A 19,948-nucleotide genomic window follows, 5' to 3' on the forward strand; every position below is an offset into this window, starting at 1 on the left:
TTCACTTCTCCTCCCCAATTTGACTGGTTAACCTTTCTCATCCTTCAGGTCTCCTTAACCATCACTTCTTCCAGAAAACCTTCCCTGAGCGTCCAAAATTGGGTTAGGCTACCCCTCCTCTGTGTTCCCGCAATGCCTTTCCCCAGCAAGGTATTGATTTTGGATGGGCTGTAATGTCTGCCAACTTGCCTGTACCCTCAAGGGTGTGAACTCCCTGCAGGCAGGGGCCTTGTTGCAGTTGGAGGTATCGCTACAACTGAATGCAGTCCCTGCAGGTATACTATAGGTGCTTAATATGTATTTACTGGATCAATTTATTACACTGGAAAACCTGCTGGCAAATTCATTAGTCTCTGTTATTCTTTCCACATTCCCCATGGTGTTTCAATAAATGCTACCCACAGAAGGGGTGCTTCATAAACACTAGGTAAAAGTATAATGACTTCTTTAACCTGGTGAGAATAAAAAGGAAAATCAAGGGTGCTCAGGTTTCTTGATGATGGGGTATATTTATTTAAGGTTACTAGCAAGGCCACCTAAAAACTTTAAAGAGCTAAAATTACAATTTGAAATTAAGCCATGTGACCTCTTTTAGCATCTTCTTACTTACCACACAGTTACTAACATTTAATTTTAGCTATATGCCCACACAGGGATATTTCAGTCTTTATTCAAAATGTTGGTGTTGATAAATAAGCATAAGATTGTTTAGTTATAGGGAATCTGTTTATAAGCACTCTATTAAAGAGATATAGGCGAGGGACGCCTGGGTGGCTCAGTTGGTTAAGAGTCTAACTCTTGATTTCGGCTTAGGCTTTGAGCATCGAATGTGCTTGGGATTCTCTCTCTCTCTCTCTCTCTCTCTCTCTCTCTCTCTCTCTCTCTCCCCCTCTGCCTCTCCCTGGCTAGCGCATGCTCTCTCTCTTAAAATAAATACATAAACATTAAAAAAAAAACAAATAAAAAAAATAAAGAGATATAGGTGAGTGAAATTTTTCTTGACAAGAAAAACTACCCACTGTTCCTGAAAGAATAAGGATTATTCTTTGTACCATGATATTTTTGTATAAAAATATATACATAGATACATGCTACACCTATAGAATAAGAAGGACAGGTTTTTAAAATAAACATACTATAAGTTATCTGTATAAATTAAATTTGTCATTCAAAGTAGTTCTCTTTGTTTTTGTTCTTTTTTTTTTTTTTTAATTTTTTAGTATTTATTTTGAGTGAGAGAGAGACAGAGCATGAGCAGGGGAGGGGCAGAGAGAGAGGGAGACACAGAATCCGAAGCAGGTTCCAGGACCCGAGCCATCAGCACAGAGCCTGACGCGGGGCTCGAACCCATGAGTGAGATCATGACCTGAGCCAAAGTCAGATGCTCAAGTGACTGAGCCACCCAGGCGCCCCTAAAGTAGTCCCCTTTGGAGACTCATTTCAGTAATGGAACCAAAGTTCAAAATATTTTGGACAACTCTCTTTGAGAACCGTTTTACTTTTTTTTTTTTTTTAATTTTTGTAACGTTTATTTATTTTGAGAGAACGAGCGCGTGCGCTCATGTGTATGAGCAGGTGAGGGGCAGAGAGAGAGAGAGAGAGAGAGAATCCCAAGTAGACTCTATGCTGTCAGTGCAAAGCCTGAGACAGAAAACGATTTCATGAACTATGAGATCATGACCTGAGCCGAAATCAAGAGTCAGATGCTTAACTGACTGAGCCACCCAGGTACCCCGAGAACTGTTTTAGATTCTGCATTGATTCTTTTGAATATTCACCTATAAATATTTGACCTTTGATAGTGAATTTTACGTTTATAACAACTAGTCATTAGAAGCCACAATAGTAAATAGGGTCAAAGATGATGACGCTTGGGATAAAAAAACAAAGTATATTTGGATTGAAAACCCCTGGTGATCTAAAAGTTTCCTTGCTTAAGTGATATGCTTGTTTTGAAAACAATGGCAAATTAAAAGACATCTAGAAATGTTTAAAAAGAGAAAAAAAGAGAACAAGGAAATTGGTGTTTAAGAAGTCACAGACCCTCCTGAGAATGTGATGAAAATAATGGTTCCCCGACCCTCTAACCACTGCATGTACAATTAGAAAGGTAGGAACGCACTGAGGTCGTCTATGGAGCCAGATTAACACTCCATGGTTTAGAGGACTGGCTTTTTATTTTTTTATTGTGCCCAACAGAAAAAAATATATATATACTGTGACCCAGCTTGTACATACATACATATAATTAACAGTTACACAAACAATTCTCAACCCTAGTGTATATGATAATATCCTGTTGCATCTTATTTTAATGACGAACGTTACTCATGATTTACTGCACCAATTTCACAACGTACAGTGGGAAAATACTGGTTTAGAGTTACTGTCCCATAACTAGAGCAAGTTCATGAAATGAGAAAACTCACTGATGACAAACATTCTGATGTTATTTTAAATAACAAAGTCTTTCTACGCTATAGGCAAACCTTTTAAGAGGTTAGATTCTTCACAGCAAAGCAGCATTATCTTGGTCCTTCATCTACACACTTAACTACTGGAGATACTGATGAGTAAATCATACAACAGTAATAGGATGCCATACCTTAATATTAGAAAACCATAAGTCGTTTTCATGTAAAGTGGCCAGGTAGACAGATGTAAGAAGTCCAATGCAAAGGGCAATGGTTCCACCAACCATAAATGACAGAAGCTTCCATAATCTTCTACTGGTACCACCTTTTAGAAAAAATAAATAACTAAGTCAGTAAACAATGTAGAATTTAATAGTGCCACTTCAGACTATCAAGTACGCTAAGTTCCAACTGCCTGTCACTGGCGAAGCTTCTATTCCCAGGAGACAGTTAGGAACTCCTTTCTGTGACTCCGGAGACCTGTTTTCATACTTCATTACGGTTTTTACCCGACGGTATCTAATTGCTCACTTGTCCATTTTGGCAGAAATCGTGAGCTTATTCATTGCCTTAGTTATCTTAGTACCTATGGTCTGTGTTTGGCATAGTTTAGTAACTGTAGTTCAACTGTGAAGTTTGTCAAATGGAGGAGTTAAGTGGGGTGCAGGTCTAGGATATAGAAAATCTTTCAGATGATCTATGTATAATTTGTGATTTATTCATTAAAAGCTACCAAAAAGCTTGACTACTTAAAATTCAACAGCCCATCGGGAGAAAAACATCCAAGTTAAAGGACATAAACTAGGAAAAAAATATTCATGGCACGTATAAGAAAGCTTAAGTATCCTCAATATGGGATGAACACTTTCAGGATTAAAAAACTAAATATTTCAGTTGGAAAGAGATTACAGAGACAAACAGGCAATGCACAGAAAAAAAAAAAAGGGCCAACAGACAGACAAAAATATTCATATTCATTAGTATTAAAGAAATGCAAATCAAAACAATGGGCTACAATTTTTTAGATGCTGGTCAATTTGACAGCTTAAAAATGTTAACGCTGTTTTAACAAGGGTACAAAATGAGTAGTTTTCAAACACTGCTAGTAGGAGAATAACGTGGCAGCTCTCTGGAACACGAGAGGGCAGGAAGTTGGAAAAGCTACCAAAACGAGCATACCATTTGACCAGCAATTCCAAATCTTGGCATATAACCCCAAATAAAGTTTTTTTTTTTTTTTATTTAAAAAAAAAATTTTTTTTTTCCAACGTTTATTTATTTTTGGGACAGAGAGAGACAGAGCATGAACAGGGGAGGGGCAGAGAGAGAGGGAGACACAGAATCGGAAACAGGCTCCAGGCTCTGAGCCATCAGCCCAGAGCCCGACGCGGGGCTCGAACTCACGGACCGCGAGATCGTGACCTGGCTGAAGTCGGACGCTTAACCGACTGCGCCACCCAGGCGCCCCCCAAATAAAGTTTTAAACAAACATTTGGCCACAAGAACATTTACTCTAGTTCTGTTCGTATAGGTGAAAGGTTTAAAACCACTTATTCAACCAGGAATTCTTAAATCAGTTATGCTATAAGCCACACAGTGACTACACCAGTAACATTTTTTAAAACACACTGACTGACTTGTGACATGATTGGAACATAATAAAAGAAATGTAGCAAATTACAAAACAGCCAGGATCCCAACGTTGTAAAACCACGTGACTGCTTGAAGGTGTGCCTAGGCAAGAACACCATTTCCACAGCAACATCAAGTTTCATGGATGACAGTCTCAGGATGGGTTTGTTTGTGGGAATACTTTCTTTCTTTCCTTTTTTTTTTTTTTTTGCTTTTCTTTAGTTTTCAGGGTTTTTTTTTTTTTTCTGACATGAATAAATATTGCCTCAGTAAAATGAACAATCCTCAAAGTTATGTTTTAATTTAAAAAAAAGCAAACTTGGGGGCACCTGGGTGGCACAGCTGGTTAAGTGTCTGACTCTTGATTTTGGCTCAGGTCATGATCTCACGGTTCATGGGACCGAGCCCCATGTCAGGCTCTACGCTGACAGTGCAGAGAATGCTTGAGATTCTCTCTTTCAAAATAAGTAAGCGTATGAAAATAAAAAGGCAAACGGGAAGTTACATTGTGTAAGTCTTCAGAAAGTACTCTATCTTGTCCAAAACTGCTTATTTATTGGATGGTTGAATGGTTTGACTTCTCAGTACAGATTTATTTTATAAAACTGCTCCCCCCAAATTACTAGCTCTGGCTGATAAGAATTAACATGGCTGAGTTAATATGAATTCTGTCAGATATCCAAAATGGTGAAGAGACAAGGAAATTTCATACTTATTTTTAAAAATCCTTGACCATGCTTAGTTAAGAAAGCAACTCCACACTGGGGAAGTTCATAATTAAGGTCATTTGATGTACACTTAGCAACAATCTTCAGCATTACGTAAACAACTTAACCAAGTTCTGACCACCGCTCCCTCACAAACCAAAGGAGAAAATGTCAGGAATTCAAGTAAAGAATAAAAAAATGTTTGATTCATCTTTCAATACCTTAACGAAATGAGAAAGTCACCCAAGCTAATGCCGTCTAGAGTGAACAGCATACACAAACCAGAAAAATTAGAAACAGACTAAAATCTGAAGCATGGGGGAAAGCATTACTTTAGAAAGTCAAAGATTGGCAAAACCAGAACCCACTGCACAGAGAGCTGACAAACAAGGGGTTCCAATCAGAGCTCTGTGACCTTTTATCTGGTCACAGCTGTGAAACCAGGATCATCAAACTGCAGTCAAATCATGTCAAACTAAAACATCAGGGTATTAAAACAAGTTTCCTCAAATGTCAGGGCTCACCAAATCTGTACCCTATTGGAGAGTGATATTTTAATATTGAAGAAATAATAGCAATCCAAAATGCTGCTTTAAGTCACCTACCAGATGGCAATTTATTTTCCAACTTCACATTTGCTTCTTGCGCTGCATAATCCTCAGGAACTTCCGTGGTTTTTACTCCTTTTCTTTGCCTGATGGATATCATGGTGTCAAAGACTTACGTGCATTGTTCTTCCAACCACTCCTACAAACAACATAAAAGTAAACCGCCCATCCATACGCCAGTACCGTCTGCCCAACACACGCTTTGCTCCTCTGTGACTTGGAGCCTTGTCCCTGGCTTAGCATGCCCTCCCACTTTCCCATCAAATCTTTACCAGCCTTCAAAGCTACTGTCAAGGCACAACACAAATATTTACTTAAAACCTATTATTAAGAGTTAAGAATACAGGTAAGCCTCCCAGACAAGCCCCTGCCCTTCCTCCAAGAAACCTTCCTCTCTCGGTTGTGCCAGCCACTGCTGATCTTTCTCCTTCCTGAGCCACTGCAGTTACCACGCAATTGGTCACATAATTATGCAGTTTTATATTATGTTCCACAGTTCCATACTATTCGGTAGTAAATCTGTTGATAGCCTGATTCTGAAGAAGTGAAATACTGTTTCGTCTTAGGTATCTGAATTTTAATACCGACGTTCTTTAAAACAATTCACACTGGAAACTTTACGAATATGCCTGAGTGGTGATGGCAGCGGGGGTGTGCCAATCAGGGCAGCTGCTATCCCAGGGAGCAACAGTGGGAGTAAAGGCAGGGTGCAGGAGCCTGGTTTGGAAGCAGTGAGTGGGAGGCGAGGGAGTGGTGGCAGTGAGTAAGCTGGCGACGGTCCCCAGGAACATCTTGCTTCACTCCTCTGAATAATGAACAGCGTTTTACTAATTACTATTAAATATGACCAGTTACCGGACACGATTGTTTGGGCAGTTTATTAATAACCAACTTGCTCTAGAGAAAGAACAATCCAACCAACCAACATTATACAATTTATTCATTCATTCATAAAAAAAAAAAAAAAATGTGAGACACAAAAACAGTTAAGTACAAGCACCGAAAATGAATCTGGAGCAGCGAGGCAGGAAAAAGGAGTGTTAGGCAAAGCCGTACTGTACGCATTCATTAGATGGACTTATCCCCCAACTGGATAACTTGGATTCTTAGCCAAGAATCACGTCCTCCTAAGGGCTCGGGAAGGAGTTGTAAATATCCCACATCGGATACACTCTAACAAGTCAGGACAGAAGGGTAACAAACATTTCCGCGCCAACTCTGTGTCGGGCAATGTGATAATCGCACCAACTGGGGAAACAAAAGTTTCCCCATAATGAAAGGAAATGCCATCTTCGACGTTGGAAAAGGGAAGTGAGAGCGATGCTCGTCCTCTACTCGGAAGGACCAGCACGCACAGAGCGACCGGGCACTGCAGGGCACGACACTCAGCTTCCCGCCGCACCCCAGCCTCACAGCGCCGAGTGTCCCCATCGGACACCGAGGGGCCGGCAGCGGCCGCCCAAGTTCAGACACTTGCTCCAGCTCGGCAGAGCCGCGCGGCCGCGGAGGCCAGCACCAACCAGGCCCTCCCTCCGCCCGCGCGGCAGGAGCCCGAAGTGGCCCGCGAGCGCCGCCCCGCCCCGCCTTCGGCAAACTTCCTCACTCCCGACCTGCCGCCCCCCGCCCCGCAGTTCCAGCGGACCCGCGAGCGCCGCGTCCCCCACCCTGGCGCCCCAGGGCGCCGCGGGGCCCGGGCCGCGCCCCCCGACTGCACGACGCGGCGGGGCGACCCGCAGGCTCCCGGTCGTTGCGGCTGATTCGCGAAACATCTCAACGCAGGGCGCAGCCCGACCAGCCGCCGAAGCCTCGCACCCGCGCGTCCCCTCGCTCCGCCCGCGGCCCGACACGCAGTCACAGACCTGCGGCCTCAGCCGTCCTGGCGCGCAGCTCCGGGCGGGGAAAGAGGCCGGCCGGCCGGGAGTGCGGAGGGCCGCGCAACCGCCCGCGATGCACCGTGAGGACAGGGAGGACCAAGCAGCGGCCACCGTGCAGCGACGGAGCTTTGCGCGACACCAGAGAAATGGGGGACTGGGGGGCGTCCGCGGCCCCGAGGAAGGGGCGCGCCAGGGAGGCCGGGCCGCCGCGGGCGCGCCCATAGGTCCCGGGAGCCGTCCGTCAGCTCAAGTCCCCGCCCTCTCCAGGGGCGCCCCGCCCAGTCTCGTGCGGCGCCGGCCGGAAGGAAGCGGCACACTTCCGCTCGCCCTGTCCGCCCCGTCCGCCCCGCCCGCCCCGCGTCCAGCCCCTGCGGCCAGCCCCTGCGGCCAGCCCCTGCGTGCCCAGAGCACACAGACCCCTGACCCGCGCGGCGCTGCCGCGAGTGTACGCTGCTGCTCTCCTCAGCGGCGGGGACGCTCGCCAGCCCCAGGGCAGAGCGAGAGGTGGCCACCCGGGGGAGGAGGGGCCCGTCTCCGAGGAAGGGTCGCCTCAGGTGTGCTGGCAAGAGACCGCGAAACCTTTTGCTTGTTCCCGTAGCTTCCTGCTCCCGGGTGCTGGTGGATGCGGGGGGCTCGGTGAAGGGTCTGGCGGACCGAAGCAGTTGACCGCTTGGGCCTCTCCCGCCTCCCGCGTCTCAGGCCTGTGGCGCCCTGTTTGCAGGTCTTGGCAGCCCCCCAGCACCCAGTGGCCGCCGGTGTGTGCTTGGAAGGCGCTTCCACTGCGGTAGAGAGCACCCGCAGAGACACTTTGGCCTCTCCGGAGACTCTCCCCACCCCTACCGTTGGGGTGGGGGCGGCGCGCCCCTTCCTTAATCTTGCCTTCAAGGATATGCTTCTCTTGGTCTCCAGGACTAGAGTGAAGCCTTTTTTGAGGGCAGGTACTGTGCTTTTACCTGGATATCTTTTCTTTTTATTATTTTTATTTTTTTTTTAATTTTGGTTATTTATTTATGTTGAGAGAGAGCATGAGCAGGGGAGGGGCAGAGAAAGAGAGAATCCCAAGCAGGCCCTGTATTGTCGGCTTAGAGCCTGACTCTGGGCTCGAAGTCACGAAGCATGAGACCTTGACCTGAGCGGAAGTGGGACCTTTCACAGACTGAGCCACCCACGCGCCCCTACCGGGCTACGTTTCTTAATCACACTGCATAGAAGGGTAGATGAAGCCTTCTGTCAGCAGATGCCCAGGCCACATGTTTAATTGATTTTTGTTAAGGAATGGTCGTCTGGGTCCTCCACCTGTGAAAAGACTGTCCGTCTGTCTAATTCCAACACGAAATTATTTTATCCAGGAAGTCAGTCACCCCTGTTGGGTATTTTCTCCTCCTCGGTGCGTCTGTTGCTATTAATAACAAACACACATTCTGTGCGAATGGATTGAGGTAGCTGCTGGGTGGCTTTAAGAAAAATAAGTGTCAGCTGTTTTTTCAGATGGCATTTGTCATGTTTTAACTTGATTGCTGGTGTCTTTGATGTTCCAGACTTGAGAGCAGAGCTTGTATTTGTGATCCATCTTTTTCGCGTGTAGATGCCTTCCATAAAATACTTTTGGGTGCTTAATAAATACATATGTGACCTGATTCCTCCTTAAATAGAATTTCCCCCCCTCTTATTGTATATAGGGTTTTTTCCAAGATTGTGTATTTCTAAAATTGTGTGCTCTGGGGAAGAATGTGTCTGTGGTGCAGTGTATGTCCCTTGAGTAAAGGAAACAGTCCTCAATAACAGCTCTTTGTTTTAGTATTAATGAAATGGTTTTTCCAGCAAGATAAAGCTTTGAGACTTACTTTTAAAAAGTATCTACTGCTGAGGGTTAAGTCTTCAGAATTAATCAGTTAAGAATGAGTCCTGGGGCGCCTGAGTGGCTTAGTCAGGTAAGCGTCCAACTTCAGCTCAGGTCATGATCTCGAAGTTTATGAGTTGGAGTCCCGCATTGGGCTCTCCATTGACAGCATAGAGCCTGCTTTGGATCCTCTGTCTTCCTCTCTCTGCCCCTCCCCTGCTTGTGCACGTGGCTGTGCTGTCAAAAATAAACATTAAAAAATATTAAAAAAAAAAAAAAAGATGAGTACTTAACTTTGATACAGTAACCATGGGGGTGATGGGTAACTAGCAGGCCCTGCCCTCAATGAGCTCTGGTCATGGACTGACTCCAGTGGTGTTCTGGAATACTTCTTGTTTGCATTATGTCTTGAAATCCATATGGATTTCTCCCTGTTGTGGCCCGCAGTAGTTAAGCTGTGGTCTTGTAGAAGTGTGCAATTCAAACTGTGGTCTTGGGGACCTGTGGCATCACTGTCACCATCTCCAGGGAGGTTGTTGGAAATGCAGATTATCAGATCCTGCCCCAGACCCACTGAATCATAATCTGTAGGGATGGGGTCCAATAATCTGTTTTAAAATGTTCTCCGTGTGAGTCTGTGCTCAGTAAAGTTTGAAAGCCACAGCAGAACCTCGCTATTCAAAATGTTTGTGGGCCAGGGGTATCAGTATCGCCGGGGACTTTCTTAGAAACACAGGCTCTCAGGCCCTCCCCTACTGAGACCTACTGAGCCAGAATCTGCATTTTACTATCGTCCCCAGGTTATTTGTACATCACACTTGGAGAAGCACCACACCAGAAGTCATCGATGCTATTGACATCCTTCCTATAAAAGTACTCCGCCTTGGGACCGAGGGAGAGCGCTCTTTTTCCTATGTGATATACAATGTTCTGTTTTAAATTGCTTGGCTTAGTGGTGTGACCGCTGTTGATCACGGCGGTATCTTCTGTGACAGTAGACTCCTGGTGTTCCTATTAACCTTTCTGGCATTCCTTTTCAGTCTCTTGTAAACTCTTCCTTTTCAAAGCAACGTTCTCTGGTTCATGGCTCCATTGTCCACTAATGTCCTGATGGCTCATACGTTTTTATGTCCAGGCATATATTCCCTGACCTCCAGGTCCCATGTGGCCACTGACTATTCAACGTTCCCATGTGTGTAAGCATCTCAAACTCATTAAAACCTTTTTCTAATCCCCAACCTGCTCTTCATCCCGTGTGCCCCATTCACCTAATTGCTCAAGTCACAACCCCAGGAGCCAAACGTGGTTCCTTCCTGTTGTGTAATCCACGTATCTAAACATGGAGTCCTATTGGACTTTTTCCTAATATCTCAGAAGCTCCCTGATTTTTCTCCCCCTCAATTGCCATCCCCCCTAATCCAAGTTACCATTCCTTGTCAGGATCACTTTAACGGCCTCCTAACTGATGGCCTGACCTCCATCCCTGCCCCCTGTCCTTGTCTATTCATTCCACCCTCCGTGTTATAACCAGAGAGATCTTACCGGCTTCATATAAAAATCAAGCTCCTTAACACAGCTTGGAATTACTGCCATGAGTCGGCCTCCATTTATCTCTCCAGCCTCATCTCTACTTCCCATTCATAAATTTCTGTTGGAGGTTTTTAAGTGTCTCCTTGCACTCTCTCTGACCTAACATGCCAGTCTGTCTTCAAATTTCCCAGTTTCAGCCGTAGCCCCTCTTGGATCGGTCACTTAGGGGCCCCCAGCCACCACGTTGTGAGGACATTCAGCCAGTGGAGAAGGCCACTTGGGCAGCAACTGGCCTCCGGCCAACAACCAGCGCCCCCTTGCCAGCCATGTGAGTGAGCCACCTTAGAGGAAGGGTCTGCCAGCTCCAGGGCAACCTTCAGACACTGCAGCCTCATGAGAGGTCCCGAGCCAGAAATGCCCACCTGCCACTCCCAAATACCTGACATGGAAGTAACAGGAAAAGAAATGTTTACTGTTTTAAGCCATTCCGTTTTGGGGTAATTTTGTTACACAATGATAGGTGATCAATCCCGTAATATTCTTCTGTGTGTGGGGGGGGGGGGGCGGGGAGGCGCCTGGGTCGCTCGGTCACTAAAGGGTCCAACTCGATTTTGGCTCAGGTCACGATCTCACGGGCATAGGATCAAGCCCTGAGTTAGGCTCCGTGCTGACAGTGTGGAACCTGCTTGGGATTCTCTCTCTCTCTCTCTCTCTCTCTCTCTCCCGTTTGTGCGCGCTCTCTCTCTCTCTTTAAGTAAATAAATAAATAAACCTAAAAACAATTGCTCTGCATGGATATATCATAATTTTATTTAACTATTCCCCTCTGACTGGACATTTAGGTTATTTTTTAGTTTTATCCTATTACAAGCAATGCTGTCAAGAATATCCTTATATTTATGTAATTCTTTAGGACATATTTCTGGAAGTAGAATTGCTAGAATTCCTATTTTAAATTATGATAGGGCACCTGGGTAGCTTAGCCGGTTGAGCATCCGACTTTGGCTCAGGTCATGATCTCGTGGTTTGTGAGTTCGAGCCCCAAGCCGGGCTCGTTGCTGTCAGTGCAGAGCCCGCTTCAGATCCTCTGTTCCCCCTCTCTCTACCCCTCCCCTGCTTGTGTTCACTCTCTCTCAAAAATAAACATTTGAAAATACTATGGTAAACATTGGCAAACTACTTTCCAAAAAGGTTAACGATTCTACACGTCCACCAATGCGTGTTCCACTGCTTATCTCTTTGTGCCTTTGCCAACAATCCAACAACGGATATTTTTAGTCATTGCCGATCTTATGTGACAAGTGAGGTGTCACTTTTGTTATTATTATTACTAAGTAGGCTTCACCCCCATCTCAGAGCCCAACATATGGGGCTCAAACTCACGACTCTGAGATCAAGACCTGAGCTGAGGTCGAGTTGAACACTTAATCGACTGAGCCACCCTGTATCCTATCAGGTGCCCCGAGTATCATTTAAATGCTATTTGTGAGGTGGAGACAGTTGTATCAGGGGTTTATTGGCTGTTTGTGTTTCTTTTTCTATGATTTGTCTTTTTGTGTTCTTTGACCAGTCATGGATTTAATCTTGATGTGAAGGGAGTATTTACAGATTATAGAAATGAACTTTTTGTCACATACCCCACAGAGGTTTCCTCCTTATTGTATGCCTCGTCAGGTGTCTTTTGTTATGTAGCAATTTTTCCATTTTTATATTGTCAAATCTATCACCTTTCCCTTTATAGCTTCTGGGTTTTTCCATCATGCTTAGGAAAACCTTTCTCACTGCGAGATTGTAAAATTTTAAAAATACTTTCTTCCAGTTTTTAAAAATATGGCATCTTTTTAATATGGGGTGAGATGGCAGTCTGATATAATTTCTTTCTGGCTGGTTGGTCAGCTGTTTCCCCATTATTCTTCGAATTACCTGTATCACATACTAATTCCTGTATGTATATGGCCTGTTTGTTAACTATTATGTTTAAGTGACTTTAAAAAGGAACTCTGTGCAACAGTTCCACATATTTGTAACTACTGTTTCTTTATAGAAAGCCTTTCATACTTGCGAGAACAAGTGCCCCCTTTATTACATTTCTTTTTTAAAAAAATTTTTTTAAAAATCTTTATTTATTTTTGAGAGAGAGACAGAGTGTGAGCAGGGGAGGAGCAGAGAGAGAGGGAGACCCAGAATCCGAAGCAGGCTCCAGGCTCTGAGCTGTCAGCACAGAGCCTGATGCGGGGCTTGAACTCACGAGCTGTGAGATCATGACCTGAGCCAAAGCCGGACGCTCAACCGACTGAGTCACCCAGGCGCCCCCAGTATATTTCTTTTAAACACATGTCAGGGCATCTGGGTGGCTCAGTTAGGTAAGCATCCGACTCTTGATTTTGACGCAGGTCATGATCTCACGGTTCATGGGTTCGAGCCCTGCATCAGGTTCTGTGCTTGTCAGCCCAGAGCCTGCTGGGGATTCAATCTCTCCCTCTCTTTCTCTGCCTCTCCTCTGCTCTTTCTCTCTCAAAAATAAACACTTCTTAAAAAGTCACCCATTTTGGCAAGTTTTACATATCTGTTGGCTCAGATGAACTCCAGCCATTTATCAGTTTCCAACAAAGAATCTATGGAGGTTTTTACTAGCATTGTATAAAATTGATAGGAACGTTTGGGCAAAGTGAGATCTTTTTAACACTGGGTATGCTATTATAGGAACACCTATTCATTTGGAGACAGTTTGGCCAACCACATATGTTTTTCTAACAGTGCTCTCCTGCACTTCGTGTTTTTCCCTCTTGTCCACAAGGGTTGGCTTTTCAGGTGTCTTTTTTTTTTTTTTTTAATTTTTTTTTTCAACGTTTATTTATTTTTGGGACAGAGAGAGACAGAGAATGAACAGGGGAGGGGCAGAGAGAGAGGGAGACACAGAATCGGAAACAGGCTCCAGGCTCTGAGCCACCAGCCCAGAGCCTGACACGGGGCTCGAACTCACGGACCACGAGATCGTGACCTGGCTGAAGTCGGATGCTTAACCGACTGCGCCACCCAGGCGCCCCTCACGTGTCTTGATAAAGGAGCAGACTTTTTGCTCGCACACCTTTATCAGATAAAAAAGTTTGTCCTCTCTATGTCAGTGTATACACATACATATGTTTAACTGAGGTAAATACAAAGGGAAGTCCTGATATGTTCTGCCTGCATTCCACTGGATTGTTCTATACACCCCTTATGTACAACCCACACCAGAGGCTGCAGACAGGCTGTGCCTGCAGCATCCTTTGGAGCCTGGCTCGGTGTGCTTCGTCTTAGGGAACCTGTGCCGAGTCAAGGGTCCACTTCCTCAGTGCACACAGACCATTACAGAGTTGCACAGGCATTGACGTTACACTGGAGTCCTTCCCTGTGAGATTCTTTAAAAAAGGCATTATGAAATATTGTTAGTGTTGATTTTTTTTCTTCCTTTGATCAACTTTGTATTTAGATTTGTAGTGGTTTACATAGTGGAATTCAGGGGTGCTTGGCTGGCTCAGTTGGTAAAATATATCACTTGATCTCAGGGTCATGAGTTCAAGCCCTGCATTGGGTGTGGAGCCTACTTAAAATTAAATTCGATCAAATTAAAAATGGTGAAATTCATAGGCAGATTAGCTAGGTGCACAATTATCTGACTTTTAAAGTTAACGGTATTTTTTTTTTTATGTTGATTTTTGAGAGAGAGAGCATGAGCAGGGGAGGGAGCAGAGAGAGGGAGGGAGACACAGAATCTGAAGCAGGCTTCAGGCTCTGAGCTGTCAGCAACAAGAGGCCAACGCAGGGGTCAAATGCACGAGCTGTAAGATCACGACCTGAGCCGAAGTTGGACGTTAACCGACTGAGCCACCCAGGCGTCCCTAAACTTAACAGTGTTTAAGCATTACCAATTTGGTTTCATTTGCCTTAATACCCGATACTCTTAGCTCTACTTGTCTGTTATTCCTACCTACACCCCCTTTAAGTTTATTTATTTATTTTGAAAGAGAGAGAGAGCATTTATAAGCAGGGGAAAGGCGGAGAGGGGGAGAGAGAAATCCAAGCAGGCTTCTAGCTGTCAGTGCATAGCCCGACCTGGGGCTCAATCCCACGAACCGTGAGATCATGATCTGAGCCAAAATCAAGAAGTCGGACGCTTAACCGACTGAGCCGCCCAGGGTCCCCATCCCTTTACACCTTCTTTTCTAATTTCCATGGTTAGAATAATGTCGTACTTCTATATTTCAAATGAGGACATGAATAGTCAAGTTATTCGATTAAAGCAGATGGTGATGCTTTATCACATAAGCTTCTTGCCAAATGTGATGATTCCTAGATGTTGGCTGTTCTAGTCCAGTGGCCTTGGCTGGTCTTCCCAGTTTGTTCCTTTGGACTGCTCTAATGTCATCCCCTGCAACAGGCATAACACAACAGGTGTCTAAAACTCCTAGAAGTACACATTTCCTACCAACAGATGCCAAAGCGTATTGTCTGGCTTGGGAGTTCTGTTTTTTTCTGTAGGAAGAAGTAGGAGTTTGAGCCAGAAATGTATATGTTTCTAACACTCTCAAACTAAGATATTTTATCCTGCCTTAAATTGTGGCTAATCTAGCACTGGGTTGGATTTTCATGAAGTGTTCTGCGACCCTCCTGGGTCCCCCCATGAACATTGGTAAGTCAGCTTGAAGGACTCCTTATGCATAAGAATTCACAGGTGGGACTGTCAGCCAGGACTCACTGGAACCCCAGCAGCTGTGTAGACTGTACTGGGTGGATTCAGTGCGTTTGTGATCCCCACATGATGGAAGAGCAGATAAAGCCATCTTGGAGAGGGTTTTTAATCAAAATCTCTTGACGACCTTTTGCATTTTTAGTCTGGACCAGAAACCAGAAAGCTGAGTTGGTCGTAGTATCTTACTCTCCCCACAACTATCATCAACCAGGTCATTCACATAAGAGCATGCATTCTCCGTGGTAATATCCACCCCCCCACCCCCACTCCCAATGGGGAGGCAATTGGTCTGGGGAGGGGTTGAAAAAAAATCCTACTCTTTTTATGTATCAAGCACAGATATACAGTATATCTAAGGTATTCATATTTCAGGGGTTGGGGGGCTGATTAGGAAAACCATAAAAAGGGCTCCTTAGGGTGGTAATAATGGAAAAAAAAAAAAAGGCTGAAACACAGGTATGGATTAAGTTTTGGTGGCTGGAGCGCTACCCACACCCTGGAGATACACTTTCCCCCTCTTTATTTGTTTTGAGAGAGAGTGAGGAAGGGGGAGAGAGGGGGTAGAGAGAATCCCAAGCAGGCTCCTTGTCCGCTCAGAGTCTGATGCAGGGCTGTGTCCCATGACACTGGGATCAGGACCCGAGCTGAAACCAACGTTAGATGCTCAACCGACTGAGCCACCCAGGAGCCCCGCTGTTTTTCCCTTTAATGGATTTTTTTTTTTTTTTTTTGGCGCGGGGGGGGGGGGAGGGAGCAAATAATTTAAAATTTTTATCAAATTAAAATTTTTGTTTGTTTGTTTTTGAGAGACAGACAGAAACAGAGCACGAGCAGGGAAGGGGCAGAGGGAGAGGAAGACACAGAACCTGAAGCGGGCCCGTGAGATCATGACCTAACATGAAGTTGGACGCTTCACTGACCGAGCCACCCATGCGCCCCATTAAAAAAAATTTGTTTTGATACACCAAGAAATCGTGCAATGCTGCCAGCATTGGATGCAATCCTGGCCCACAAGTCTTCACGGTCCTTTGCAGCTGGTCCTGTGATAGCAGAACCCTTCATTTCACCTTTGTTGTTTACTATGATCTCTATGATATCCTTAGAGAAGCATGCCATCTTTTCTCCGGTATGACTCTCGTCAAATTACCACCACTGGATGTACCTTCTTCCTGAGCTCTGGCTTGCCTTTCTTCACTGTGGCCATCACCGTGTCCCCCACAGCAGCAGCAGGAAGTCTGTTCAGTCGCCCCTTGATCCCCCATCACAGAGATGACGCAGATTTTTGGCTCCTGTGCTGTCAGCACAGTTGATATCGCCTCCTACTGGAAGACCCGGGGAAGCTCGGAATTTCCCACCAGACCACCCACCACGTCCGCGTTTTGACATCTTGAACGCTGGACTATCTTTTAGATGTGACGTGACCTGTCTACAATATTCTAGGGACTGGGAAATAGGTTTTGACTTTTTTGGCGTCTTTGGAGGGATCGGATGTTTTGTTTTGAGTGCTCTTCCTCAAGACACAAGCCAGCATGGTTCTTCGGTTCCTTCCAAGGTTGTAACAAGAACAAGGGTGTCACAGAACGCATCAACTGAAGCAACCGCTGCTGAGCCCCTAGACGGCCAGGCCCTATATACACATGGTTATGAACTTTCACAGCAACCCCACAGGGCTTACGTATTACCATCTGTTCTACCGAAGAAGAAACGGAGTCTCAAAAATGCTTGAGTGCCTTAGGATCACGTGGCTTGGAACCAAGCATGGTCCACAACTGCCAGGACTTGACGAAGTGTTTTGTAGACCATCTCATTTAATCCCCGCAACTCTATGAGGTAGGTATTACTGTCAGCTTTACAGGTCAGAAAAAAAAAAGGAATAACTGAACTTAAAAGACACTCAAAAGGGTAAAGCCAGACTGTATTCCAAGCCACCCGAGGTAGCAGTACCCACTTCGCGGGCAGCCCTGGGGCGCTGTCTCTTAGACATTCCTCTGCTTGTCGCAGATGGGATGTGGTGACTGCTTTCCCGTTAGGAAGATTCCTACTTGTGTTTTCTTCCCGCTGCTACAAAGTTCCGTTTTAAAAATTGCCAGGCAGTACGCTGGAGCCTCTGAATCAGCAGTTGCACACTGAGCACAAGGTGGGCACAGATTCCGAAAAGCCCTAGATTTCTTGACCTCTACGGTGGTTCTCCGCACGGACCCCAGTATCACCATTGTAGACAGACACTACCTCACCGTGTTCTCGTGCTTCCCAGTGGAGAAGGGCTTAAAAACATGAAGGTAACCTTGAAACCACTGGTTTATTTAATTATTCCAGCATAACTTTTTTTGTACATTAGCTGCAGAAGATCAGAAATAAATACAGCTTAAGGTTTGAGCCACGTCCCTCTGTACTTTTTCTCATAAGCCTGAAATAGAATTTTCTAACACCTTTTGTGGTTGGAAATACTGAATTTAAATAGGGCTGGAGATATAAACAGAAAGCAAGATGTGGATCGATGTGCCTATTTCAGTAAAAGGCAGCCACATTGTTTCTGAAATACAGATACCAGAATTGATAAAATGACAAGTAGAAAATACAGAAATCTGGAGATGTGCACTGTAGTGACAATGAGCCTTTAAATAACGTGATTCAGTACTAATAAAAGACCTGAAAAATGAACTTTATTTTGCTGAGGGTCTCTTCAGGTCACAGTCTTTTTTAAGATTAATAATTTAAAAAGCCATTTCATTATTATTTGATACCAATGGTGATGACATGGGCAAGTATCCTTTTTCTTTAAAAAAAAATTTTTTTAACGTTATTTATTTTTGAGACAGAAAGAGACAGAGCATGAACGGGGGAGGGTCAGAGAGAGAGGGAGACACGGAATCTGAAACAGGCTCCAGGCTCTGAGCCATCAGCCCAGAGCCCGACGCGGGGCTCGAACCCACGGACCGCGAGATCGTGACCTGGCTGAAGTCGGACGCTTAACCGACTGAGCCACCCAGGCGCCCCCCAAAAATTTTTTTTTATGTTTATTTACTTCTGAGAGAGAGAGAGAGAAAGAGAACAAGCGGGAGAGGCAGACAGACACAGAATCTGAAGCAGGCTCCAGGTTCTGAGCTGACAGCACAGAGACCGACACGGGGCTCAAACCCACGTACCGTGAGATCATGACGTGAACCAAAGTCAGACGCTCAACCGACTGAGCCACCCAGGCACGCCTCCTTTTTATTTTCTGAACAAAGGATAAAGCTGAGGAATCGGAAAGATGGAATGGTTGAGTCTGAGCTTATGGTCAAGGATTCATTATTTTCGGATTTGTGTATCTCAAACTCCAGCTACCTATGTAATGTCCTTCCCAAACAAAGGCCCCATGTACCTCAGTATTACCCTAGAAGCTTCTGTCATACATCGTTTTGCCAACTTTTACAGGATGGTGCCTTTACTATCTGCATTCAACGACACTTGGCGTAAACGTGGCTGGGTTAGGAAGCAAAAAGACACCAGCATTTGCTAATTTTGTCATATACATCTAAGAATTTATAGGAGATGCCTAAAATTAAACTCTTTAATTCCAGAGAAGATCTACTGTGATCTACTTTTGTAAGGCAAACAAGTGAACATGATTACCCATTACTGGAAGAAATAACTCAGTAAATGAGAAAATCAAGTAGGTCATCATCTCACAAACACTTCATGGTCCGATGAGAAAACGAGACACAGCATATTAATGTGCCATCACAAAAGTGGGGTCGAGTCCCCCAACACAATATACAAAGAAGTGGATTCTGCTGCGCAGGTAGGACTCTGGCAATGGCTCAAGCACCTTACAGTCATTTGGATCCTGAGATATAAACCAAAACACATGACCTGAGTAAGCCTGTCATATGGCCCCAGTTAAAAACTTTTCAAAGAATTTACGGGGCTGAAAATGTTCATTTTATGTCTTTGCTGACAGATCTGGAGGACATGTAGGTCAAAAAGTACTGTTGACTGTTTCTTCACTTGGCCGGTTTAGTCAATAGATCTACACGAAAGCCAACTACCACCTCCATGAATCTGGCTTTTATCCGTTACAAAGCGGTGCATCAAAGACTCTTTTCTGTGTGTCCGGGATTACTGAAGTCAGTTGTCACCCCAGTTGAGTGGATTAGCTGCCATGGTTGCCGTGCACCGCAGTGAGACATGTCCCTGGAACTGCCACACTATCGGCGGTGGTGCCCATGGCACCGAAAGGGCGAGGCAGGGAGGGCACCAGCAACACCGCAAGGTTGGCAGGAGGAAAACAAGACAGTACTTTTTATAGCAGCATTATTTAATCGTGCACTGTTATTTTAAACAAATTGTGTTTGGCTTTAAAGAGCAGAGACGATGAAACAGGTTAAAGTCATAAATTATGGATAAGGGCTGTGGAAAAACAGGAAGACTTTATATAAAAATTACAGGGAGAGAAATAATACAACTTAGCTAGAAAACAGTGCTATAAAAAGCTTTCTTTATAAAAAGCTTTTTTCTTTCTGGTAGCTTTAAAGCACGGATCACACCATTATTCCTCCAGGTCAGAGGTCAGCAGACAGAAATTTTCTATGGAACTATTTACTATCAAATAGTAAGTACTCTGGGCTT

General features: G+C 44.8%; 1 protein-coding gene and 1 pseudogene across 5 annotated transcripts in view; both read right to left on the reverse strand.

The window, feature by feature from the left end:
* Positions 1 to 7,337, reverse strand: part of DPY19L3 (dpy-19 like C-mannosyltransferase 3) — a 77,722-nt gene extending 70,385 nt beyond the window's left edge. For 2 of the 5 annotated variants that reach the window (XM_045442571.1, XM_045442570.1), the window contains exons 1-3: positions 7,221 to 7,337; positions 5,359 to 5,500; positions 2,606 to 2,739 (exon numbers count right to left, since the gene is read on the reverse strand). In XM_045442571.1, coding sequence (XP_045298527.1) covers positions 2,606 to 2,739; positions 5,359 to 5,461 — 237 coding nt within the window. In that variant the 5' untranslated portion in view covers positions 5,462 to 5,500; positions 7,221 to 7,337. Of the gene's footprint in view, positions 1 to 2,605; positions 2,740 to 5,358; positions 5,501 to 7,220 lie in introns of those variants that run through there. The other 3 variants (XM_045442573.1, XM_045442574.1, XM_045442575.1) reach the window with 3 other exon arrangements.
* Positions 7,338 to 16,225: 8,888 nt separating this feature from the next.
* Positions 16,226 to 16,723, reverse strand: LOC123579065 (annotated as a pseudogene).
* Between the last annotated feature and the right edge of the window lie 3,225 nt (positions 16,724 to 19,948).

Source organism: Leopardus geoffroyi, chromosome E2 (assembly GCF_018350155.1).
Source record: "Leopardus geoffroyi isolate Oge1 chromosome E2, O.geoffroyi_Oge1_pat1.0, whole genome shotgun sequence".
NCBI lineage: Eukaryota > Metazoa > Chordata > Mammalia > Carnivora > Felidae > Leopardus > Leopardus geoffroyi.